We start from the raw sequence: 27,750 nt of genomic DNA on the forward strand, positions 1-27,750 counted from the left end.
AGGCAGAGGCAGGTGGATCTCTGTGAGATTAAGGCCATCGAGTTCCAGTCCAGCTGGTGCTGCAGGGAGACCATGTCTCAAAAAATTAGATTTCTGCAAGTTCATATTCCCACAATTGTGCTTTCCCAGGGTTACTGACTGACTTTTGGAGGGGGAGACTCTGGCTTTGCTCACCCATTTGCCTCTGTCATGTCTATGCCCATGACCGCAGAGACTTCCTTCAGATTCCGCAGTAAGGAGTTGGTCTCAATGGAACAGCACTCGGGATAAAGGATGGCCCAGTTCTTTAGCGGCATCGGTCTAAGCAGTGGTCTGCTTTTTGATTCTCTCAACCAATTTGATATCTGTGGATTGGTCATAAACTGGACAAGAGGCACAAGACACAGAAAACTTATTTTAAATGATTAACATCATCTGCATTTCTTCCTGTCCTCCAACTTCACTGTTTCCTATTAAAATCTCACAGTTCTAAGCTTTCTTTTTCAATGCAGGGTCTTGCTATGAAGTCTCACCTGGCCTTGAACATTCAAGTCTCCAGCCTTGGCCTCCTGAGTTCACAATTCTAACCTCAAATTCGGACTAAATTTGGTATTTAAGATATAGATTAGGAAAACTGGGATTCTGTCACAGATGTTAAGAGGTGGTTTTTTTTTGTTGTTGTTTTTTTTTTTTTAAGGCCGGGTCTCACTGTGTAGCTCTGACTGACCTGGAACTCATTATCTAGATCAGGCTGGCCTCATGAGTGCTGGGATTAAAGGCATATGTAACCAAGTATGCCTTTAACCTGGCAAGAAATTTTCAGGGAGAGTTTATGAAGTAGAATGGCTCCCTGCACAGACAGAAACTGCCAACCAACTTCTTGAGTCTTTCTATTCTAGCCAATCAAATTTACTTCCTTTGTCTAACTTCTGTCCCAGCCTGTGCCATTTGGGTAGTTTTGGAAGACAGATCTTCCAAGCACCAGCAGCAAATGTCCACGGTATTAATTAGATAAACAATGCAGCACTTGCACTGGCTTACTGAGGATTTGCCTCTTTGATAGAGCTCTACTGTATCCAAAATTCTTCCTGAGATGTGCAAGCACGTGGTATCAAACTTCACCTTCCAAGGCCGAAATTCATCTTGAATGTTCTGATTCCTGAAAATGGCAATAGTTGGAACTGACCAAACCAAACCAAAGAAAGCAGAGTGATTAGCCATTCATGAAGCATGGGGCAATTCCCCTGAATCCTAGGCTCATTACTGCTCTTCGTGTGTTGTGATATTATATAGCAAACCTCCCTGAAACTCTGGGGTAATCTTGTCCTTTTCATACATGAGCACAGCTCACCAAGAGCCTTTCTACATCACCATTTTCTCCTTGGCCATTAATATCGCAACATCAGGAAAACTAGAGCTGCTCTGACCCCCCAAAAGCTATCTTTTTTGCAAAAGTCATTTATTTAAAAATTTTTTATTTTTTATTTTTATGTGTATGTGTGTATTGCCTGCATGTAGGTAAGTACACCATGTCTTGCAGTGCCCAAGGAGGTCAGAAGAGGCTGTTGGATCCCCTGGGACTAGAGTTACAGACATTTGTTAGCTGCCATGTGTGTGCTGGGATTCGAACCCAGGTCTTCTGCAAGAACAACCAGTGTTCTTAACCGCTGAGCCATCTCTGCAGCCCCATAAAAAAAATATTGTTTTAAAAAGCCATTACTCTTGTTTTGTATGTATATGTGCGGTACATGTGGATGTGATGTATGCATGCATGTACACATGTGCTCACTTCTATATGCACATATGGAGTCCAGAAGTCAATGGTGGGCATCCTCTATTTTTTTTAAATTTATTTTTAATATGAGTGCTTTGTCTGCATGTATGTAAGTGCACCTATGTCATGCAATGCCCATGGGGACCAGATGAGGGCATTGGATCCCCTGGAACTGGAATTTCTGGTGGTTGTTAGCCACTATGTAGGTGCTAGGAACTTAACGTGGGGTCCTCTGCAAGAGCAGCCAGTTCTCTTAACCACTGAGTCATTTCTCCAGTCCCAACTTTATTTTATTTTTTGAGACAGGGTCTTGTACTGAACCCAAAGCTCACTATTTTGACAAGACTGGCTGACCAGCAAGCCCCTGGGATCCACCTGTCTCTGCACCCTGCCTCTGGCTTTGGAGTTACAGGTGTGTGTGAACTTGGGCCTCATGATTGCATAGCAGGCTCTTTACCACTGAGCAGCTGGTTTGAGGTAGAGTCTTACTGTATAGCCCAGACTTGCCTCAAATTTGTGATTCTCCCACCTCAACCTCCAGAGCACTAGTATTACAGGCATGAATTTTCATACCTGGATTGCAACCGTCTTTGTTTCAGTACAAGAATCTGAGGCACTGAGGTCTCAGTTTCAGTGTAACAGTGCACACAGCCAGGAAAACCCCACTTACGTCTCTAACTTTTTCATGAACTCTTTCAACACCTTCTCCCGGCTCTTTGGGCACATTCTCATTTGTCTAGTCAGCTGACTCATCAGTTTGTGGTTTGTTCGTATGTCACTGGTTAGACCTTTGGAAAAAACTCAGAAGATGTAAGTACACAAATGAGATTAATTTGTAGTAGAGATGATTGAAGTTGGGAATCCAGGCACAAAACCACCAGTTAACCCAGGGGGTGTGATTCCCGGTCACTGAGTTCTGCTCAGAGCCTGGATTTTTCCATGATTCAATCTTTGGTTCTGAAAGAGGGGTTATCTTCTATAGAGTCCATGTGAACCCCTAGTACCTGTGAGGTAGCACAGCTGAGGGACCAGCAGCACAGGTTCCTGGGGGGTGCTCCTCTGGCCCTTTCTCCATCTGCCCCGGCTTACCAAGAGTGGCTGATTCATGTCTGTGATGACGAGGTTGTATTGCTGCTCAACAGAAGCAAGAAGCATGGTGTGCTGTCAGCAAATCCCCTATGACATTACACGGATACAAGTTTGGGGTCATGTGGAGACCCCGAGGCATACTGCTTATAATCCCCTGCCCTACATTCTCTACACTGATGTCCTAAAGATCACAACTTTGTCTTTTCTATCTTTTTTTTCTTTTTGAGACAAGTCCCCCTTCCCAGCCCCAGCTGGCCTGGAACTCACTATGTAGACCAACTTGGCTTCAGTCTCACAGAGATCCACCTGCGTCTGTCTCCCTAGTGCTGGCATGTACACTGCCACACCGGGCTTGTGTCTTTCTTAAAAGCATCCATGGCCAAAGGAAGGACTTCCAGAAAACAGAGCTCCAAAGTCATGTCACTCACTTCTTTCTACCTCTGAATATGTAGATGGCGCATATGTGTGTGCGTGCTTGTACACATAGGTGCTAGTACACTTGCCCTTGTGTGAGTGTCTGTACGTAAGAGGTCAACATGGGTTGACTTTCTCTATTGTTCTCCACCTTTTTTTGTGAGACAGTATCTTACTGAACCTGGAACTCACAGATCAGATAGACAGTGGCCAGAGAGCTGCTGAGATCCACGCACCTCCCCTGTCCCAGCACTGGGATTATAGACATTGTCACACCTGGCTTTTACATGGGTGTCAGGGATTCAAATTCAGGTGCTTATGCCTGAGCAGCCTGCACTTTACCCACGGATCCATTGCCCCCACTCAAGAGACTCTTGCAGAGTATAATTCTCACATCTTTCAAAGTTCTACAGCATGCTGCTCAAACTTTGAATCCTCTCACATTAACAAAGGGGAGCAAAACCTGGCCCCTTTTAAATGTCAGTTACAGGGCTACTTCCAGCCTTTTCGCCACAACATTTCTGATAAACTTAGTCTCTGTTTTCAGTAGGAAAAGACGTCATCAAAAAGTTATCATAAAGCTTTCCAAACAGAGCAGCAAAGCACCCTTCCTCCCAGACAGAAAGCTGGGCTCCTTCATAGACCTTTATGAGATCTGGGATTGCCTGTGACTTGGGCACTGGGGAACTTCAGGGGAATTTTCACCTTAAACAGCTAGCTTCAAATGCAGCATTTACACCTATTCTGAAGTTGCGTAGTTTTATTTATTGTGATGTTGATGTAGGTTATATGTATGAATGTTTCCCTGATGTGGCCTGTAGTTATTTATTTACTCATATGTTGTTAATTGTGTGTGTGTGTGTGTGTGTGTGTGTGTGTGTGTATACACATGTGTGTGGGTGCCCACAGAGGCCAGAAATATCAGAGCCCCTGGAACTGGAGTTCCAGTTCTGCATTTACCATTGGAGCACAGTGAAATTTTTTGTTTGTTTTTCATTGTTATTTTGTGTATGAGTGTTTTGCCTACATGTATGTAAGTGCATCTATGAGTGCAATACTTGTGGAGGCCAGAAGATGGCATTGGATCCCCTGGAACTGGAGTTATGTATGGGTGTTAGCTGCCATGTGGATGCTGGGAACTGAACCTGCATCTTCTGCAAGAGCAGCCGGTGCTCGTAACCTCTGAGCCATTTCTCTAGCCCCACAGTGAAATTTTATTGGTCCAAGCACACAGAATTTCATTCAAGATGGCTCCCACCTCCCTCTACAAGGCAGGTGCAACACCCACACCATTTCCTGCCTTGTTGGCTTTGGATTCGAGCACCTGCTAGGCCCATCCGGAGCATGGTGCCTTTGTGAGCCAAGGTTGCTTTCTTATCAGCCCAGTTTATGCTTTCTTGCTTCTCAGATATGTTCTGTGACCTCCTTGCTAAATGGCCACCAGACAGTCTTCATAGATATAACAGGAGTATATGTTAATACTTATCTAAGAAAACTTGGAAGTCAATTTAACTGAACATAAACATTTTATGATTTAAATATAGTTAAAAATATAAAAGTTCCTACCGCCCTATAGTAGTCTACGAAGGAGATCATGCTGCCATCAGATTTTTTAAACATATTCCTGGGACCCCGATTCCAATCAATATAATCGATTCTGTAGGTTTTCTTGTTGTATCTGAGACATAATAGCAGTGTGAGAGATTATTTCTGATACACTCATGGCATACAAGCCATACAAAAGTATTTTAAATCCTGCAATTATAGGACATGTCAACTCTATAAAGTTAAGATTTCTAGTATAGCAGGAAAATTAAAAATAAAAGTGTCCATCAAGGTGAAAGTTGCAAGTGGGTTGTAATTAAATATTGATTTTTATAATAACTAGACACCAACAATGAAAAAAAGGTGATAAAATTTTGAGAAGAAACATATTGTGAGGTACCAGCCAGGTCCTGCAGCAAAGGCCCAAGTGAAAGGCTTGGGAGGAGGGAAAGGGCCACCCAGCCCCCTGCCCCCATAGCTGGATCACCAGATGAGAGAGGTCACATGAGCCTAGCCCTGGACTTCAGCATTTACTGACTGAAGAACATCTCCTTTGGGGAGCAGAAGAAATAACCATGGGGGTCAAACATGTTTTGAAAAAAGGCTTACCTTGTAAAAACAATGGATCCCAGCAGCTCTTCAGACACTGCCTCTACAAGATTTGGGACTCCCCTGTCAACTTTCTCCGTTATGAGGTCATAGACAGTTTTCATCTGGAGCAGCTTGTGAGTCACGTCAGCACACAGGGTGAGCACATTCTCATATGGCAGGATTGAAGTATTGTAATTGCGCTGGATCTGCATTCTGCAAAGAGAATCTGTTACTGAGCACATGAGCCCAGGTCTGGGCCAGTGCTACTGGTCGAAAATAAGAGTTGCTTGTTTGTTTTTTTGTTGTTTTTTTTTTTGGAGCTGAGGACCGAACCCAGGGCCTTGAGCTTGCTAGGCAAGTGCTCTAACGCTGAGCTAAATCCCCAACCCCAAGTTGCTTGGTTTCAATTCAGCCACAACTGCTCTTTTGAAGGACCTTCAAATGAAGGTCACCTATCAGGTAATTCATGTGGTTTGTGAAACTGCACTTATCACCCTTGGGTTTAAAGTATCATGTTTATATAAAGTTTATACATTATAACAAATATACCAGCAGTATAGATGGATATAGATTCAATTGCCATTATTCAAATGCTTTCAGAGGGAATTAACCAGGTGTTAGTTGACTTAGGCTCCTATGATGTTTGCACAATAGCTAAATAAGGTTTCTCAAACTGGGCATAGTGGCCCACACCTGTAATCTCAGCAGTTGGGAGGCAGAAGCAGGAGATCTCTGAGTTCCGGACAGCCAGCGTTCCATAGTGAGACACTGTCATAAAACAAGGATTTTTTTTTTCCCCTGAGGGTGAGGTATCACTATGGAGTCCGGACTGGTCATTCATCCTCCTGCCTCAGTATCTTGAGTGCACCATGACACCTGGTATTGCATCCGGGGGTTTTAAGGTAAATCTTTTCACTTTACATTAAATTAAACTTTTTATTTTCTACCTTTTTTAATTTTTAACTTTTGTAAATTTCATACACTATATTTTGATATTTAGAGCCCCTCCCCCATCTTTACCACCTTACAAATTTTTTGTACTCTAAGATAATATACATATATGTATGTTAAGGCCTATAGTGTCAGGTTTGTGTTCCCAAATACCCTTCGGTGTGGGTTCATCCACTGGAGCCTGGTCAACCTACCAAAAGTCTCACCCTTAAACTGAATCTCCCCTTCCCAGCAGCCATCAGTTGCCTGTAATTCCTTAAGTAGGATCGGTATTTACATGTAGAAGTGAATTTTTTTTTTAAAACAAGGACTTACTTTGAGGCCCTGGGTGGCCTGGAACTTACTGTATAGCCCCAGCTGCCCAAACTCGCAGCAATCCCCCATCTCAGCCTTCGAAGCACTGGGATGCCAGGTGTGAGCCACCAGGCCTGGCACTCCTAATATTACTTGTTTGTAATTGGTAGATGTAATTTAAAAGGCCATCATTTAAAAATCACACAACTTCAAATAAGAGTAACTGTCTCAAAAAAAGATTGTATGATTAAATCTGTGGATATTAGTTTAGCCTTTTTTCTACAAACTTTGATGCCATTAGGCGAGTTCTCAAGTCGCAATCCTTGAAATCCAACTGTTTCAAATCCATGAGCGTCAGAGTTCTAGAAATCCAAAGAAGAGGATTTGTTGAAAGGACACTGAATATTACTTGGTAGCATGCACAGGACACACACAATAGGAAAACATTTTGTGACTTTTTTTGTTCACTTAACACAAAATGCCTGATAAGTTCAATGCATGATGAGGTCAGCATGATGGGTCATCTAACTCCAAGTCCTAAGTCCCTTTCTCAGACATCAAACATTATCCAAAGGTCCAAAGAACACCTTTCATTCCCAGAAATGAACTAAAATTTTTTTGCAAACTATATATCCCAAATTTTACTTTTGGATATCTGGTTATTATGTCACCTATACAACAGAACAAAAGTGTATAAACTTGAGTGTGGACACACATAGTTGATGTGTGTTGATGAAATAGTTTCCCACAAGTGTCAGAATTGGGAAGTGGATATGGGCAGGAGGATAAACACTGGGGACAAGACACTCAACATCATAGTGGAGGCTCAAATATCATTTCAGCTCAAAACCCTCCTGTCCCAACATGTGGAGACTGTTAAGAACACAAATAGCTACCATGAGCATCTGTGTTCACCACCAGCACCAACACACAAGAACAGAAGTCTGACATACCTCCTGAAGAGAATATTATAATAGCGTAGCCAGTCTGGGTGCTTGGGATGGAGTTCTTTGGAGAGTTGGACCCTGATCTTCACAATGTCACCACCTTCAGTTTGGCTGACAAACTCCATATCCTAAGATTTAAAACAAAAGTGCTAAGAAGATGGCTCAGTCAGTAAAGTACTTGCTGTGCAAGCAGGAGGGCCTGAGTTCAGATCCCAGATCTGGCCTCCAATATACATGCACACACATAGGTACACACACACAAACCATAAACAACATGCTTGAGGAAATATAGATATTCTTCCAAGAAGACTAAGTTCCACTAAAGGATATCCAACATGCCAGTTAATTACCCTACACACCAGTGAGGGGTGGAGCAGTCTTTCTCACAAAGTCCCATGCAGGCAAAAAATGTAACCCACAAAAGTCAAGCACCACAATTTTTTTTAAAGTAAAACTGTTTTTAATTAAGCTCCTGAAAATAGTTGATTTGGCCAACTGATATGAAATTTTATTGAAGATAAAGTTGAAAGGAGATGTTAAAAATGTAAAGGAAATGATTCCCTATCTGAAGTTATTCCAGCTAAAATTTTTAAATGAAACATTAAAATTAATTACCACCAGCATTTTGTGTGTGTATATGTGTTTGTGTGCTTATGTGGGTGTGAGTAGGTGTGCAGGCCAGAGGTTCTGAGTCTTCCTCAGTCACTCTCCACCTGTGGCCTCAGCTGGCCTGAACTTACCACGTAGATCAGGTTGGCCTCCATCTTACAGAGATCTGCCTGCCTCTGCCAAGTGCTGGGACTGACTAAAGGCATGCGCCACCATGCCTGGCTCTACCTTGTTTTTTGAAACAGGATCTCTCACTGAACCTGGAGCTCACCAATTTGAGTAGACTGGCTGCTGGCCAGCAAGTCCAGGGATCCTCCCATCTCTGCCTCCCCAGCACCAGGATCATAGTCATGAGTGGCCATACCTGACTTTTGACATGGTGCTGGGGATCTGAACATGGGTCCTCATGATCGCACAGCAAGCTATCTGTTGACTGAGCTATCATCTCCCCAGCCCTCTATCAACATTTTTGATGCATGTTGTACTTAAATTCCACTTAAGTGCCACTTAAGCACTAAAATTAGGGGTCTTCTTAAGGATCCAGGATGATCAAACATCCTGGGATGTTTGTTACAAGTCCCGCAGCAGAGATCCTCAGGACAACTGTGTACGAGGTTGTGCAGAAGACGTTATAATAAAATTTCAAATAACTATACTTTACCGAACGTGGTAGCCTCTGAGGTAAGAGCAAAGAGTGTCCATCAAATATATGGCACCTGCCAAGGGTTGGCTGATGTCTGAGCAGCAAACTCGCACGGATATTTATGTCCTTTATGTCTGGTCTGTAGTCAACATTATACTTATATGCAATGTTGCAGTCACAGGTTACTCGGTAATGGTTTGTTTGTAGACTTATCATTCTACCTTTTTTCCCTGAGAAATCAAAAACACATTATTTTAGGTACTGAAGAGGAAAAGAAAAATACAGAGTCCACCTAGACCTCTATAGCAAGCTGTCACATCTGCAAAAGTGGGTTATCACACAGGTATATGCAGGCAAGAGCCAGGCACCTGCTGATAGTGATGGTGCCACGCTGTGCAGAAGCTCTTGAACACGTTATTATTTTATTTTTCTCAGTGTATGTGTGAGTGTATGTGCATAAGAATATGCATTATCCAAGTGCATGATAGAGTGTGTGTATTCAAGTCTGTGTATATGAATGCAGACACTGTGTGCCATGGCGCATGTGTGGAGGTCAGAGGACAACCAATGGTGTTGATCTCATCTTCTACTTTGTTTGGGAATGGTCTCTTGTTCATTGCTGCATAAGTCAGAGCAGCTGCCTACAAGCTTCCATGGATGCTCTGTCTCCACTTCCCATCTTGTTATAGATGCACACACCACTACACCCTGCGTTACATGAGTTCTGAGGATTCGAATTCAGGTTCTCACATCTGCATAGCACGCACTTCCCCACTGAGCCATCTCCCCAGCACTAACACTAGTTATTTTAAATCAAAAGTTTAAAATGAATAGCTCCGTACACTTCCTTCCAGGCCGGCATACCTCTTTTTGAAGCTTGAACATGATTCAACTTCTTCCTGGTATTCACAACAAGGTCTTGAAAGATTCCCAAAGACTTATTTGGCCTTATGGACAGCTCCTGCAATCCAGTGGTAAGTGGGCATTTTTCTGTACAGGAATAAATATGAACACACAACAAAAGTGGAAATGTACAGACTGGAGAGATGGCTCAGCAGTTAAGAATATGCATATTCTTACAGTGGACCTAATCGTTTCCCTGAACCCTCACCGGACAGCTCACAACAGCCTATAGCTCAAGCTCCAGGGAATCAGACACCCTCTTCTGGCCTTTGTGGGTACCTGTACTCATGTACATTTATCCACACATGGTCACACACGTATATACATGATTAAAAATAAAATAAAAAATCTTTACAAAGGGGGAAAGTAGTGAAGAGCCAGAATGCTCTGACTCCATTTTGGCCAGCTTCTTCAGACAAGCCCGGACAAGCTCAGGCATATTGTAAATCTTTCCAGTTGCTACCCTCTGCCCTGGGAAGCTATAGATTAAGCAAGTCCTAAACATGTAAAAACCTTATAAGGTATGAACAAAAACTTCTGGCCCTAAAGATATAAGTCAGCACATTCCAATGCCCTGAAGACAGCCCCTACCAATCAAAACTTCCCCTGTACTCAGGATATGGGGCCATCCAATTATTTTAAAAGATGCTTGGTGTGGGCGGGTTTCTGTGGAGTTCTTCAATAAAAGCCCCTGCCTGCTATTGTTTGGGGCCAGACTCCATCTTTGGCTTGTGGAGTCTGTGCTCGGCTAGCCGCTAATTTGGTTACTTTATACTTCAAATTTCTGAATAAAATTTTTATGCATTTTTCCTTCATGTCTATGGGAATTATTCCCGACACTCGGACCGTAACAGCAGAACAGATTATGTTAACGTCAACCAGTAGCTAAGACAGCCAAGTTTATCTGAGATAGAAAAATGACACAAATCCAAACGCTATTTTAGTGAGAAGTTGCCAGAAATCTCTCTCAAGTACCCAGTTTATGCAAACAACAGGGGCTGCCTGGGAATGTAGCGCATTCTGGGATGCTGCCCTCTAGTGGGCATCAGGAAATGACACATGAACAAAGGTTAAATATTCAGGAAACTGGCTTTTGATACAAAAGGATTGACTACCTTTTACTAATAGGAGCTGGGATAGACTTTCGCCCCATTTTATTACGCTCTAAGATATGTACCAATTTAAATATTTATTCAACAAAGGCCAGACCTGAAAAACAGTGCAAAATGGCCTAGCGGTGAGAGGACGTAAACTGTGAAGAATCTATAAAGTTCGTATTGTCAGGTGTCCAAGAGCACTTGTACCTCGGATGACAAAATGGCATCACTCAAGACATTACTTCTAGAAGGATCAACCCACTTCACAACAGAAAACATATCATATAAAAAATCTGCGGAGATGGGATGAGGGGATAAAAATAGAGACTTTAATTTTTATTTATTTATTTTTTTGGACAGGGTCTCCCTAGTCCCAGGCAGCGCCTGGAAGCCACTACGTAGACCAGGCTGGCTTCGATCTCACATTGATCTTCCTGCCCTGCCTCTGCCTCCCAATGTCTGGGATTAAAGGTATGTACCACCATGACTACCATCTAGACTTTTATGAATTCAAATTTATAACTTTATTTCATAGGTTCTGGATTTTGTGTCAGTATATTAAAATATTTGCCAATATTTTTTCTCTCACTTTTTGTTTTGTTTTTGTGTTTTTTGAGACAGGTTCTCTCTTTGTAGCCCAGATAGCCTTGAGCTTTTGAATCTCCTGCTCCAGGTTCCCAAGTGCTGAGATTACTGGCATGAGCAACAACACATGGTTCACTTTTATTTCTACTTAATGTTTAAAACGTTGGCCAGCCATGGTAACATACACGTGTGATCTAGATACTCAAAAGGCTGAGGCAGGAGAATCAAAAGCTCAAGGCTAGCCTGGGCTTCACAGCAAGACCCTGTCAGAAATGAAAATTTAAAAATTGCAATTAAAAATTAAAAGTAAGCCGAACATGGTAGCACATGCCTTTAATCACAGCACTCGGGGCAGAGGCAGGAGGCCATCTGTGAGATCAAGGTCAGCCTGCTCTACTTAGCAAGTTCCAGGTTACCTGGGGCTATAAGGAGACTTTGTCTCAAAAACAAAACAAAAACCCCACACGAGTAAATAAGTAATAAAATAACGAAATTTAAAAGTAAAACTTTAAAGATAATTTAAAAAATTTTTATTTTTATGTGTATGACTGTATTGTCTGCATATACGTGAGTGCACTTGTGTCATGAAATCCCCTGACTGCAGGGAGCGAGACTCCTGAAATCCCGTGGAGGTCAGAAGAGGGCTTCAGATTCCCCTGGAACTGGACTTAAGGATGGTTCATAGCCACCACGTGGGTACTGGGAATCGAATCTAGGTCCTCTACAAGAGCAGTCAGTGCTCTTAACCATTGAGCCATCTCTTCAGCCCTCCTTTAAAAATAAATTTTAAAGAGGGAGCCCAGTGGTAGCTCAATGAGTAAAAGTGCCTGCTGTGTAAGCATGAGGATCTGAGTTTGAATCTCCCTGGAGCTTGCTGGTCAGCCAGTCTGGCCCATTTGATGAACCCCAGGGCCAGTGAGACCCTGCCTCAAAAAATAAGCAATAGGGAAGACACCCAGTGTCAACTTCTGGCTTTCACAGGCATGTACACATGTATACCACATATATACACAAAATAAAAACTTCAGTGCACCCCAAGGTCTTTTGTAAAGAGGAAAACCAAGTCTGGAGTTCAGTGGTATGAGCCACACCCTTGGCAGATGACAGAGATGGCATTGACCTGCTATGAAGAGTGACTGACTGCAGGGAGCGAGACTCTCTGCATCCTGCCAGCCACCACGGGGATGTTGAAAGTAGCTGTCCAGTGTCGTACTTCCACCTATGAAACACCCCTGCCCCAACACATCCTTCTCCTTCTCACCTAGAGGTGGGACTCCACCTTCTGCTCCTTTAGGTTGCTTGGGTGCAAACACTTGGCCTTCCTCTGGTGATAGCTGGGCTCCAGGCTGTGGTGGCCGAGCCCAAGCCTGAGGTGGCTGAGCTCCAGGCTGTGGTGGCCGAGCCCAAGTCTGAGGTGGCTGAGCTCCAGGCTGTGGTGGCCGAGTCCAAGCCTGAGGTGCCTGAACTCTGGGCTGCAGTGGCTGGGAACAGAGCTGAGGGGGCCGGGCCCAAGCCTGGGGTGGCTGGATATGGGGCTGTGGTGGCCCAGCCAGTGACTGGGCTCTGGGCTGAGGTGGCTGGGCCAGTGGTTGGGTCAGTGGATGGACCTCAGGCTGAGGTGGCTGGGCCTGTGGCTGGGTCCTGGACTGTGGTGGCTGGGCTTGTGGCTGCAGGGCCTGCATGTATGTGAAAAAAAAAATATGAGGAGCAGGGTCCCCTGTATTCATTCCTTATCCAAAAAGATATATTTCAAAATGTTCATATTCCAGTGACAAGCCAAATTTTAAAAATAAGTTAGGGGTCTGGTGTGGTGGCAAACTATTGTCATCCCAGCACTTGGGAGGCTGACACAAGAGGATCGTCAAGTTCAAGGTCAAGGTCAGCCTGGGCTACAAAGCGAGACCCTCCAAAAAAGGGAAAAAGGGGGCAGGGGGCTAGGAAGGTATGTAAAGAAATGACACAGGCCGAGAAGACAGTGGGGTAAAGGGCAGCAGTCATATCAGGAATTTGCCTGTGTCCTTGAGAACATGAGAGCTCTTGCTGGCTGTTGGCAGAGAAGCTCCATGGATGGATTTGTCCATGGATGGATTTTCCTGGCTCTGTTAGGAACAGAGATGGGGACAGAGTGGAGCAAGTTTATCAGCTAGGATGGCACAGTGTCTCTCAAGGGTGTGAGAGGCTTGGCTCAGAAGGTCAGGATGGAGGAGGCAAGAAATGAGATACTACATAGTATGTGAGGGGACAAAAGTCACGGGCACTCTTCCCTGGTGGTTTATGGGAAAAATGTGCAGTAAAAAGAAGGGTCTAGAAGGAACCCAAAGATATTGGCCTGAACAAGTGGACAAATGAATTTCTTTGCATGCAGAGGAAATGGTAGGCTGGGAAGTAGGGAGGGGAGACATCTGTGGACATCTGTTGGGGGTCTGGGAGTTTTGGGTAGTTTTGGGAGTTTGGCTGGTGATAGGTACTTGAGTACCTGTCCACACACTAGATAGTATATAAAGCCATGGTGCATACAGGGAAATGAGATGAGGCCAGGGGGATATAAGAGCAAGGAGACCCCAGAGAAGGGCAGCTAGTCGGGGTGGCAGTGACAGAGGAAGACAGTGGGGTTTGTCAAGAGGACAGGGAATCGATTTGCCCCGGCAACAGGGCAAATACATGGAGGCCTGAGAAGTGACCCATGGATTGGTGAGGGGTGGTTTGGGGGGTGGCATTCTGGGAGTCAAATGAGAGCTGGTTCAGAGCTGTGGGCAAGGAGCCCAGCTGTAAATCGGAGAGGAGGGGAAGAGCACTAGGGTATCAGCTCTGCAGTGGATCGAGAAGGCTTTGTATTGATTGAGAGGAACTGGGTGTGTGCACAGATGGGGATAATTTGGATTAGCAAAACCTTGCTGCCTGGGACTGCAGGGAGGGTTCATGGAGGGGCTCTGGGTTTAAGAGTTGTTCTCTATAGGGGCAGCAGGCCTGGGTTGCCAAGGAGACCCCACTAGAGGCCATGTCTCTGCTTCCTAAATTTAAAGCTGGTAGAGAATAAAGAGAAAGCGCACATGGGCATTGCGGTAACCTGGCAGCCTAGGGTCCCCAGGGAAGGCTGTAAACAGAGGGTGATGATCATGGCTGAGACCAGGTGGGGAAACCACTAGTGATGGCTTCTCTGCCTTCCTGAGTTAGGAGTCAACATCAAAAGTGAGAATGAGGTCCAGGGAGGAGGCGTTGATGCTTGAGGGCAGAAGAGGAGGGGAGAAATATCACAGAGGATTGAAGGAGCCTGGATATGGTGTGGACAGGGTCAGGCAGTATAGCATCCCACTGAAGGTTGCCAAGGATAGCCCACCACAGCTGTGGCTGTTTCACAGAGATGAAAGACAGAACATGGCAGGTCACAGTATAACAAGTATTAAACACCAACAGAGTGGATCTGCCTGAGCTAAGGATGCCAGTCAAACAGTTCCTAAAGAGGGGCTTTGGCAGGAAGCATGACATTTAAAAACCTTCACAGGCACACTGGGTTGAAACTGATCCTCTGTTTGCAAGTGTGTGGAGAGAATGGGGAGAGCACAGGCTTGCCTTCCCACCCATCCTGATGTCCAGGTAATCATTATAAGGTGTCTGCTGAAAGGCTCCCGTGCCCACCCTGAGTGGGCTAGTGTCTTTGTATAAAAAATACCAAACATTACAGGGCTGTCAGCAGCTGCTCCAGGCGTCTCAGGCTGGGGGATGTTCCAGTGGCGGCTTCTGCCTCTGGCTCTTGTCCTGGCCCTGCCAGTCATGGCATGAAGGGTCCCCAAGGAGCAGAGGCCCTTAAAGGAGGAGAGTGTCAGAGATCTGTGGTTGCCTGGTAACTTTCTTTTAAAAAATCAACCAACCAAACCAAAAAATCCTATCATACCAGATAAGAGATAGGGTTACTACTTAATTTCCAATCAAGACCAAAAGCTGCTGTTGATTTGGTAGAGTCTTTCAGTAAAAGGCAAGAGACCTGGTAAAATAGTCCTAGAAATTTGAGATTGTTGTGTGGTTCTTTTCCCCGAGACCCCTCAAGACAGAGCAGGTTGAGAAGCTCATTGTGACACAGGTGAATATTGACTGACTGGGTTCTCACTTAGCAGGCGTTGGTAAAGCCAGCATCTGTGGGCCACTAACTGGACCCCCGTCACCTGAACTTCTGTGTCCTTCCTGAATCCACCACCCATACGTCTTAGACTTTACTCTTTCTGGTTGGCACCCACAGCTCACCTCCTTCCCAAAGTTTGATCTGTGAGGACACAGCCACTCAGAACCAGTTCCAGCAGCCTCCACCCAGTGAGAATCAGGAACCTCTTTTCTAAGGTTGGGGCTGCCCACAGGCTCAGCTCCCAGCCCTTCTAGGGACACAGCCCCATGCCAGGCCTTGGCAACTAAAGGGCCTCCAGGGAAGAGAAAGGTCCGGCTCCCTGTGGGAGGTAGCCCATACTCAGCAGCCCATGGGCAGGGCTTCCAACCTCAATTTCAACCCTGCAGAGGCCTCTTCTGGCTCCACCTCCATCCCTACCCTAACAAAGCCTACCTTGAGCTACACCTGGAGGGCTCAGAGATGGATGCTTTGAGGTCCAAGGGGATGGGAGTGGGTGTGGGCAGTTCATGCCTGCCTGCCCCATTGTGCTTCACCCATGTCCCATTCCCTAGGTTCACCTCTGCCAGGTGACATGCACAGTCATGAGCACTTGGAACCCAGAAATCTAACACATAGCACTTAGTAACGTCAACCAAATCCCAGCTTGGGATGTGTAACTAACCACAGCTGCTGGGACATTCCAGAATTCAAACCTTCAAGGGCCAGATGCCCACAGGTGGATTCTCTTTGATTGGGGGGCTTTAGCTATTTTGAATCATTGAAAAAAAAATGTGTCTTAGCTACATAACTTTAATCCCAGCACCCAGGAAATAGGCAGAGCTCTGTGAGTCTGAGGCCAGCCTGGTCTACATAGTGAGGTCCAGGCCAGTCGGGGCTACAGGGAGATCCTATCTAAAAAAAGACAAAATAGTGTCCACTTTTCATTTAGCGCTCAGGACTCTGTCAGTCTTTGATCACTCAGGAGTGTTTGGAGTTATTTTCTTTTCCTTTTTGTTGTTGTTCAGGGTTGTTTTTTAAATCACCAATTCTTTTAAATTTTTTTATAGTTGTATTGCTGTGTATTTAAGACCTATTTATTTGTTTATTTATTTTGTCTTTTTGAGACAGGGTCTCTCTGTAGCCCAAGCTGACTTACAACTCACTATGTAGACCAGGCTGGCCTCAGACTCACAGAGCTCTGCCTACTTCTGCTTCCCAGGTGCTGGGATTAAAGATGTGTACCACTATACCTGGCTTTTAAATCCTTTTTATAAAAACTAAAAATTTTGATTTATTTTTATGTGTATGAGTATTTTGCCTGTATATATGTAAGGGCACTTGTGGCATGCAGTGCCTGTGGAGATCAGAAGAGGGTGTCAGATCCCCTGGAACTAGAGTCGTGGACAATTGTTAGCCACCGTGTGGGTGCTGGGAACTGAACCCAGGTCCTCTGCAAGAGTGGTCAGTGTTCTTAACCGCTGAGCCTTCTCTCTAGCCCTTTAAGTTCTTGATAAATGTACTGGGCACCCTTTTAATTAAGATAGTTCCTTGATAACTTTTTGATTTTGGTATATGAATTTTTAACTGAAATATATTTTTACTTTTTACATTTATTTATTTATTTATTTATTTATTATTTATTTATTTGTGTGTAAGCACATGCTTGCCAGGATGGGTCTGAGGGGATCAAGGGACAACTTGAGGAATACAGTTCTTTCCTTCCACCATGTGGGTTCTGGAGATCCAACTCCAATTGTTAGGCTTGGTGGGAGGTACCTTTACCCCCTGTGCCATCTTGATGGCCTTATTTGTACATCTTTATGGGGTCCACTGTGGTGATTTTATATACATCTAAAATATATATATATATATATATATGAAATGTTAAGAATCACATCAGAGAAATACACCTTTCTATAGGATCAACTATTAACCATTGTGTGTGCTGTATGTCTGCGTCTGTGTTTGAGTATACATGTGCATGAGAAGGTCAGGAGTCGATTTCAGATACCTTCTATAGCTCTCCATCCTATTTTTTAAGGCAGTGTCTCACTGAGCCTGGAGCTCCGTACCTTGGCTACACTGGCTGGCCACTGGACTCCAGGGATCATCCTGTCTCCATCTCCCTAGTGCTGAGATTACGGGTGCACACCACCACACCTAGCTGTTTACATAGGGGCTAGGGATTCAAACTCAGGTCTTTATGCTTGTGCTGCAAGCACTTTAGTAATGGAACCATTTCATATTCTGCTCATTTGGAAATGCATCACAGGTGTTTTAAAATTTTTTTATGAGTTTTAATTTTTAATTTATTGAGAATTTCATACATGCATATAATGTGTTTTGATAAATCTACCCCGTTCCCTCCCCTCTAAACGCCTTTCATTACCCCACTGCCACCACTTTCCCCTCCTAACTTCTTGTACTTTTTTTTGGAAACAGGGTCTCCTTATAGCCACAGCTCGCCTGGAACTCATTACGTAGGCTGATCTTGATCTCACAGAGATATGCCTGCTTCTGCCTCCTGAGTGCTGGGATTAAAGGCATGCACCACCCACACCTGGCTCTCCTGCACTCTTTTTTTCTAACCTACTGAGTCCACTTAGAGTTGCCAGAATGTGCTGGGCTTCCAGCCACCCACTGGAGCATGGGCAACCTATCAGGGGTGTGAGCCCTGAAGAAAACTGGCTCCACCCCCACCCTGTCCAGCAGCCATCCAGGAAAGCTTCACAGATGGCTTTGACCTGTAGTCCCCCTGCTGTGCTGAAGAAGAATTAGAAGATTCCTCCTCTCTGTGTTTGGGTGCCCCTTATTGAATCCCTTTCTACCCCTCCCCAGCATGGGCCCTTTCCATGCTACAATCCACTCTGTTCTTCGACATGAGTGGCAGTCGGTTCCCACGAATGAGTGAGAATTCATATTTGTCTGAGTTTGGCTTATTTCACTTAACATAATGACCTCCAGTTCTATTCATATCGCTGCAAATGACAGGATTTTGTGCTTTTTCTGTGGCTGAATAATATTGCACTGTGGGTGAAGACTTTATTTTTGTCTTTCTTATTGATTTATCCAATGAAGGACCTCTCAGTGGATTCTATATTTTGCCTATTGTGAACAATAAACGGAGTGTAGGCATGGTTTTGGTGCAATGACTTCAGCTCCTTTGAGTATATACTTAGCAGGGGAATTTTGAGTTCGTTTAGGACCTCATACTTGCATGGCTGGAAGTTTGTTTAGGAGTTCTAGTTTATTTTTTGGAAGATTCTCCATATCACTTTCCATCAGGACGACGCTAATTCACACTCATTAGCAGTGGACACAAGTTCCCTTTTCTCTGCATCTTCACCAGAATCTTTATCTTCATAATCTTTCTCTTACACGCTGCTTTGCAGTTCCACTCAGTTCCACTACTGCCCTGCAGGACCCCACAGAGCTCTGTCAGCTACAATGCTGAAGTCAACTGTATGAACTAATATCTCGTTGCTTACTATTTGGGGAAAATATTCTAGAAGTTGGGAAAGACTAACAGCTCCACACAATCAACAATCCCTGTCTCGGGGCTGGAGAGATGGTTCATGGTTAAGAGCACTGGCTGCTCTTGTAGAGAACCCAGGTTTGGTTCCCAGCTATGCAAGTATGAGGTTCTAAGCTCAGATCCCCAGCACCCGTGTGAAAAGCCTGGCACAGGAGGATTGCCTGCAACCCCAGCACTGGGGAGGTGGAGACAGGAGGACCCCTGGAGCTCACGGGCCAGCCAGTCTAGCTGAGTCAGTGAACTCCAGGTTCAGTAGGAGAACCTGTCTCAAAAAATAAGGTAGAGAGTGATTAAGGAAGATATCTGATATTGACCTTTGATCTCCTATGACCTCACACAAATGTGTACCTGCATCAACACCACACATACACACACACATCACACACATACCACACACACATTCATAGCACATACATTCACACAACACACACACATACTCATACACACATTCATAGCACCTGCACTCATACCACACACACACAGCTCAGACCACATACACATATCACACACACACCACACACACATTCATAGCACATACATTCACATACCACACACACTCACACCACATACACATACCACACACACATACACACACACACACACACACACATCACACATCACACATCCCACTCAGGCATATTCACACACACAAAAAAATGTTGCAGTGAACGCTTACTGATCGAGAACCAGATAACTCTCATCTACAAGCTGGTACTGATCCGCATTATGCCTTGGCAACTTGGTCATTTCACAGATGCAGAAGCAATGAATTGAGCCCTAGGATTGGAAATAAAGATGAAGGCTTGTGAATGAGTGGACACGCATGGCTGACGATGAATATACACCATTCTGGCTTCCACTGGGAGCACCAGGAGCTTGTGAAACACCAATTCGCAACATCCAGGGTACAAGGGATCCTGCATCAAGTGGCGTGAGGAGGGGACTGGCCATCCAGGTTTGTGAAACCACCCGAAGGACTATGGTACCTGCAAGATCAGAGCACTGAGTGGGCCTAGAGGAAAAGTGAGTGCACAGGTTAAACAGAATCTGCATCTACTGCTGAATAAGACGAAGGCACTGCCTGCTCTGAAAGGCACTCTGGGCCTCATCATCTGACAGCCCTCAAGATCAGGCAGTGCATCCCAGGAAGCCTGTGGGGACAGCATGACAGCTTATTCTGGTGTCTTTACTGCTTAAATCAGAATCAGAATAACCCAAAAACTTGTTAAAATGAAAATCCCACTCTTCCTCCTAGTGTCTAGTCAAGAGATGGGTATCTTCCAACTGAGCTGTCAAAGCAAGCAAGATGTCCAGGGACAGAATGCTCCAACAGCAAACCTCCACTGTGATGGCATCATTTCATCAGAGCAAATCAAGATGGAAACCAGCACAGGGTCCTCTATAACCAAATTGCTGCTGTGGCATCATCCTGCACCCATAGCAATCAGGATGGACACCAGCACAGGGTGCTACCTCTATTACAAAATCACCGCCGTGCTGGGTATGGAGACAGAGGCAGGTGGATCTCTGTGAGATCAAGTCCAGCCTGGTCTACATAGTAAGTTTCAAGCCAGCTGAGGCTACAAGGAGATCCTACCTCAAACAGACAACAAACAATAAAAAAATTCCCAAATCACCACCATGACACCATCACTGTGGCATTATGAGAAGGATCAGTGTCCTCACAACCAAAGCTCAACTGTGACATCATCATTCTGTCACAGCACCCAGATGGTAATGACCAGAGCATCCTCTATACCAAATCTCCAGTGTGACACCATTGTTCTGTCATAGCAACCAAGGCAGAAACGATGGAAACCACCCCAGAGTCCAGGATGATCAAAGCTCCCATATGACAACATCTCTCTGCAATAGCAGAAAGGTGTAAACCACCACAGCATCCTTACTTCCAAAACTCCACTGTGAGATCATCCACCTTCCATAGCAATAAAGGTGGGAAAATGGCACAGGGTCCTGTATAAGGAGACCCCCATGGGACTCCATCCCTCAGCACAGAAATGACAAACCACCACAATCCTCCATTGAAAACTTCCATGGTGACACCCACTGCCCACAGCCACCTGGCTGGAAATCACCGCCTGTTTCATAAAAGTAACAGTGCATATCTTTATACACGTGTCTCTACACGTGTCTCTACACATAAGACACACACACACACAAATTGACTAAAATGAAATAAAAGCAAGTAACATAGTTCTGAATTACACCACAGGGAAAGCCTTGTTACTCCACAAAGTGTAGGAAAATAGTGAGAGGAACAGGCCCAGCCAGCCCGTTGACAGGGCCGATGTTATCTCCCACCACTTTGAGTCTGACATTAGGGCGGGCCATGGTGGCATGTGGGCTTCCAAAGACCTGGGTGTCTTGCCTCTCTGCAGCTCAGCTGCTCAAAATCTGCCTGGTTTCTGTCCAGGGGCAGTTTTCCACACAACCTCCTTCATCAGGCTGCCCTCGCTCCCAACATCTGTCTGGGGTCTCATTGTGGCTCTGGCTTTATCCTCACGCTCTCCACACCCCCATCTCAGACACCCCCACACACTGCCTGGCCACCCAGGCTTTCCTCTGCATACTGCAGGTGAGATCGAAAACTGCTGCAATGGCTACAGAAAATAGTTGAGAGAGTCCTCAAAAAAAAAAAAAAAAAACTACTGGAGCGTGATCCACCTCTGGGTATCTGGCCACAAAAAATGACTAAGTTAATACTAATATAGCCTTCTTCTCATGAATACAGTTGTAATTTCTAATTTTAATATTTTTGTACATGTATATGTGTGTGATCACTTGCGTGTGTGTGTGCCTGTGTGTGTGTGTGCGTGTGTGTGCTACGTGTGGAGGCCAGAGTGGATGTTGGGATCCTCAGTTGCTTTCCACCTTGTTTTCTGAGACAGATTCATTCACCGACTTGGCTAGACGAGCTGGTCAGTGGGCTTAGGGATCCTCCTGCCTCTGCCTCCAAGACAAGCACTAGGGTTACAAGGACTCTTTACATTGGTGGTGGAGATCCGAACTCAGGTCCTTATTATGCTTGTGTAGCAAGTACTTCATCCACTGAGCACCTCCCCAGCCCATTTAATTTTTTTTATGGAGGAAGAGCCCTGTGAAAAGTCATGGTGTCGACCTCCAGATTTCTTGTTAGGTGGTGGTAACCCCTGTTTCTTTGGCTTTTCCCTGCTTGCTGTCAGGCTCTCTGCAGGACACAGAGGCAGCGGCAGCAGCATCGCTATTGTAATGATGAAGTCACCAAGTGGTCATCCCTTTCGTATTCCCAGAGTCCAGCAGGGAACAGCTCCAGACATTGCCTTTCCTTTCCTCACCCCCTCTTTTCAGTCCTTTGCAACCCCACACTTCATTCTCCCGGGCTTTTCTCCTTGGTCTGCAGGTGGGCGCCTCGTTATTGAGAAACACCGCTAGGGGTCGCTGGTGCCCGCGGTTACCAGACAGTGATGGATGTGTGTCGACTGCTGTGGCTTATGGAACGGGCTCTATGCTGAGTGCTTTGCGTAGATTAAACCAGCTCACCAAAATGCACATCCCAGAAGGAGGCTGAGAGGGGCAGAGAGGTGAGGTCACTTGTCCAAGGTCACACAGGAAGTGTTGGAGGCAAGACTGAAATCCATGCATGAGCGCCAGAGTCTCTCCACCGCGGAAATGGCCATGTCCAGGGGCGGCTGCCTGCCAGGCTGATTTGTTTTGTTTCTTCTTCTTTCCTGCTCTTTAGGTGCTAACATGGTCTTTCTTTTATGGCGTCATCGAGACAGTCTCCTTAGTGCAATCGAATAAGAAAGACCCGATTTCCCAAACATGTTTTCTGACTTTAATGAGGAGCAGGTTTTTGTAGGATCACCCTGTTTCCGCACCCACTTCCCTCAAAGGTGGGCTGGGAAGACGACTCAGTCAGCAAAGTGCAAGCATGAAGACCTGGGTTCGAATCGCCTGAACCCATATGGAAGCCAGGTGCAGTAACATGCTTGGCGGGGGTGGCAGAGGCAGGAGGATCCTTGGAGATTGCGGGTTAGACAGTCTAGCCTAGCCTGTGACCTTCTGGCTCAGTGAGAGACACTGTCTTGAAAAATAAAGTGGAAAGCAACTGAGGGAGACAGATGAAGTTGACCTCTGGCCTCTACACACATGCACACATGTGCACACTCCTGTACTTATATGTGCACACACACATGCACTATATACAAAATTGGAAAAAAAAAAAAAAAAACTTGTGGAGGGATTTGCAGCAGCCTCAGCAGACTGTTCCCCTCATTCCCTCCAGGAGCAGCCCGGGAACCACCCCCAGAGTGTGGCCTCCCTAAGGCATCAGCCTCACACTTGTGTCCTGTGATTTCTGCCTCAAACTGAGCAAAGGATCCCGGGTTCCTGAGAGCGACAGAGTTGATGATCAGTGCTCAAAAATCTGCCATGCTGTACCTTCTGCGCCCTAGTTTTCAGGCCCCAAACATTCAGGATCAAGGACCGTTTCTCCTCATATTAAGTTAGAAAGAAATTCAGTGTTGTACTGAGCCTAAAGAATCACATCAGTGGTCTCTGCTGCCTTAATACACTTGATAATCAGTGCACACAGAGATAAACACACAAACCAGGGAGACTTTGAACAGAAAACGCTGTGTCCTACCCAAAGCTGTAACAGAGGAAAAGCTAAATTGTATTTTACTAAATTTTTTTTTTATCATGCTGGGGATGGAACCCAAGGACCTCACACCTCCTAGGTAAGCCCCTGAGTTACACCTCCTAAATTTGAGCCCTAAACTTAAGCAGAACCCAGTATTAGTCTCTTGAGGTATTTGTAAATGATATTAATGAATAGAAACTGATGTTCTCCGTTGAAATAAGAAGTCCTAGGTAGTTGTATACTTTACAATATAAGTAAATCTTATATTGAAAGACTATACAAAGTCTTTTTTAGAAAAATCAATAAAGGGGGGGAGGGAAGAGATAGAGGAGAGAAAAAGAAGTGAGGGAAGGGAGGGGAGGAGGGGAAATAAAAATCTTAAAGGTGAATGTTTGTTTTTGTTTGTTTGCTTCTGAGACAGGAGCTCACTATCTAGCTCGGGCTGGTTGAACTCCTGATCTTCCTGTCTCAACCGGCAGAGTGCTGGGATTAGAGACGTGTGTTACCACTCCTAGGTATGAGGGTTCCCCCAGCCTTGTCCACATGTGTGCATGTGAGGTTGCTTTGAGCAATGCCAACTTTGAGCTTAATTTCTTTAACCCTTGTTTTCTTTTTAATTATAATTTTTATTCTTTGTGGAGTTCATGTATGTATACGGTGAAATATGATCATATCCACCTTCATTTCCCCCTCTAGTTACCCCATGCCCCCCAATATATCCCCCTCCTAACTTGATGTCTTAAGTCTGGTGAGTGCTGTCAGTACGCATGTGGGTGTGGGTCCATCCACTATTGGGAAACCTCCTAGTGGCCACACCCTCAAAGCAGAGCGATTCTCTCTTCCCCAGCAGCCATTCCCTGCCAGTCTCCTCAGTGAGGGGCAGTACTTCTTAATTTCACAGGACCACCCCTTAAGACCTGCATACTCTTACAGGACAGAGTTCACAAAAAATCACCAGCACCACTTTAAGAAAAGTAGCAAGGTAAATTTTATTTTTCGACCGGCCGGGCTGTCTATCTCGGGAGTAGAAGCAGCTCTGATGATTGTCAGGTCAGAGTTTTTATAGGATTACAGAAATATTATTCAAACAGGATATTTGTGAACCAATCAGGTTTGTACAACATAGAAGAACTCTGAATCTATTAATCAACCAATCATTATACAGACAAGTGATACAGTCATATAACTTGGCAATCAACTTTGTAATTTTAAAATTAGTCAACTCCCTAGCTATAACAAGTATAGCAAGAAAGCTGGAATCACCAGTTACCGGGTGGTCATACAATAACAGGATAACAAGGTGGTCTTATGCCCTGTGTCAAGGTGATCCAAAATAGCAAGTGGATTACAGAAACGAAAACAAGCTGGTTAGCCAGATGTAAAATGTCTGGAATTAGCACATTCCATGTTCATGGCCAGGACAATTTCCCAAGACCCAAGGTTGTCCCCCTTTTCCTTTTGGTGTGGAGCAAAGTTGCTGCTAAAATGGCTCTGAACAAAATGGAGTAACTTAGGTAAGTTTGCTGAGCCAATTCACATACCTCTCACTAATTGAGATCTTTAATGCTGGGCTTTGTGGTGCACACCTTTAATCCTAGCGCTTGGGAGGGAGAGGTAGGCAGATCTCTGTGAGTTCAAGGCCAGCCTGGTTTATATAGTGAGTTCCAGGCCAGCTGGGGCTACAGGAAGACCCTGTCTCAAAAAAGATCTTTAAGGCCAATGTGTTTTCCCTAAAATTGTCCTTTGAATTTCAAAATTGGCTAGTTAAAAGAACCCCACATATCAAGAATCTTTAATGACTCCCATTTTCCTACATGACAAAAGTGGGGGGAAGTCTTACCTAGAAATGAACCCCGAAAAGTGCTCAGCAGACTTGAATGGAACAAAGAGGGTCTTGGGTGATGGGACAGTTTTTATGCTGCTTGCTCCATGGATCTGCACTTTTTTTTTTTTTTTTTTTTTTTTTTTTTTTTTTATAAATCTGCTTCTCAGTTCCTGCAATTTTCTATGTAGACCAGGCTGGCCTTGAACTCAGAGGTCTGCCTGCCTCTGCCTCCCAAATGCTGGGACTACAGGCATGCACAACCACGCCCTGCAGATCTGCACTTTTTAAAGTATCTGTGTGCATTAGTTACTTTTTCTGGGTGCTGTAACAAAGTACCTGACAGAAGCAACCGAGGGAAGGAAAGGTTTATTCTGGTTCACAGAGGGCACAGTCTATCATGGTGGGGAAGGCAAGGCAGCAGGAGTGTGAGCCAGCTGCTCACATCACATCCACTGTCAGGAAACAGAGAGAGATGAGTGCTAGGGCTCAGCTCGCTTTCTCCTTTTTGTTTGGTCTGAGACCCCAGTTCTTGGAATGGTGCTGCCCATATCTAGGGTAGCTCTTTCCCTTTCAGTTAAACCTTTCTGGAATCATCCTCAGACACACTCAGGGATGTATTTCCATGGTGATTCTAAATCCAGCCAGCTGACAATGAAGATGAACCATAACTACAGCAGCACCAAGTGCTCATTTACTAAGGAATAGAGCAAACAGAAAAGACTGTGTTCACCTTGTTATAGGAAACAAAGAGCTCAGTCTACCCCAGACCCCAGGAGCTCTCAGTCTCAATCCAAGACAATCTCCCAGGCAGTCAGTTCCCCTTGATCCTAGGGGCAGACACATCCAGTTCCTGCAGGGGACCCTGGTCTCCTCTTGGTGAGCAGGTCTGGGGAGACCATGCTAGGAAAGTCCCAGACTGCGAGCTGGCAGGAGGCCGGTGGCTGGGTGGAACCCATACCCCAGCCTTTGTTCCTGGCAGCTGTAAACTGGAAGAGGAAATTCCAGCTCAGAAAACAGAGTTTAGGTTTTTCAACATCAAGACCGGATGAGAAGGCCTGAAGGCTGTTGGATTTAAGGCAGCCCATCAGGGAAGAAGAAGGAAGTCACATCCAATTGTTTTCCTTTCTGGAAGAAGAGGAGTCGCTCCCCAGCCCACTCTGTCTCCTTCCCCAGCATCGTTTTTCTGGAGAAGGCTGGAAGCTTTCCCCAGCAAGGCCAGGCAGATGCACCGAGGATTTGTTCAGCCCTTCAGAGATGGAGCCCACCCCTGACCTGTATGGGTCCCCAGGAACAGGCTGGATACCTTCCTGAAACACCTGCAGCCTGGGGGGACTGAAGGAGGAAGGGCTGGGTGCCTGGCTGCTTCCATGATGAGCTGGTTCTGGATCAAGAAGTCAAGGTGCTTAAGGTAGTGATGGTGAGCATACAGGGTCCTGGGTTCAAATCTCACCTCTGCCCATAGGACACTGGGACTTGAGGAACAGGCCACTTCATCCCTCTGAACCTGTCTCCTCCTCTTTAGCTGGGTTTCTCATGAGCAATAAATGGGGCAAACATGGAAAAATGAAGAAAATAGTTCCACAGAACTAAAGGCAGCTATAACTAATCCTGTGGATTTAAGTGTGTGGCTTTCTAATAGACATGTCATTTATCTGCCACAGAGATCAACGTCCTGAGTCCCCAGCCCCACTTTTCCTGGAGGTCTTGGTGTGCACTCCAAATGGCCTGTTGGCAAGTGTAGGAAATGGGTTCTCCTTCCCTCTTGTTCCCACAGCAATCTGTTTTCAGAGGTTGAAGCATCGCCAGAATAAACAGCACCAGCTATTCTGAGCGGGACAGACTATGCAGAGACACCCTGAGCAGAGGTGCAGGTGCAGGCTGGAATGTCACTGCCTGGAGGGAGGCTTGCACCCCTAGAGGCAAAGGAGCAGGAAAGCCAGGAGAGATGGACAACCCGACCAGCTCCAATTCAACCCTCCGCTCTGTGTGACGGAGGGAAGCAAAAGTTACTCCATAGTCTCAAAGGGCAAGGTTTAGTCATGGAGACTGAAAACATACATGCCATACACTCCACACACTGCAAACACCGCACATGTGTACACACATACATATTTACACACCACATGTACATATACACATGCACACACACCACAGGTAGACATACACACACTGCATATGTGCACACACACACACACATATATATATACATCACATGTACACACTGCTCACAT

General features: G+C 45.2%; 1 protein-coding gene across 1 annotated transcript in view; it reads right to left on the reverse strand.

Annotated features, from left to right (window-relative positions):
* The window catches only part of Piwil3 (piwi like RNA-mediated gene silencing 3), a 50,388-nt gene that overhangs the window by 15,709 nt on the left and 6,929 nt on the right, over window positions 1–27,750 (reverse strand). The window contains exons 2-10 of the mRNA XM_008849013.1: window positions 9,701–9,797; window positions 8,855–9,066; window positions 7,591–7,712; window positions 5,411–5,605; window positions 4,826–4,934; window positions 2,758–2,887; window positions 2,424–2,541; window positions 1,021–1,138; window positions 175–344 (exon numbers count right to left, since the gene is read on the reverse strand). Of these exons, the coding sequence (XP_008847235.1) occupies window positions 175–344; window positions 1,021–1,138; window positions 2,424–2,541; window positions 2,758–2,887; window positions 4,826–4,934; window positions 5,411–5,605; window positions 7,591–7,712; window positions 8,855–9,066; window positions 9,701–9,797 (1,271 nt within the window). The remainder of the gene's footprint in view (window positions 1–174; window positions 345–1,020; window positions 1,139–2,423; window positions 2,542–2,757; window positions 2,888–4,825; window positions 4,935–5,410; window positions 5,606–7,590; window positions 7,713–8,854; window positions 9,067–9,700; window positions 9,798–27,750) is intronic.

This window comes from Nannospalax galili, unplaced genomic scaffold (genome assembly GCF_000622305.1).
Source record: "Nannospalax galili isolate Female #2095 unplaced genomic scaffold, S.galili_v1.0 scaffold103, whole genome shotgun sequence".
Classification (NCBI taxonomy): Eukaryota; Metazoa; Chordata; class Mammalia; order Rodentia; family Spalacidae; genus Nannospalax; species Nannospalax galili.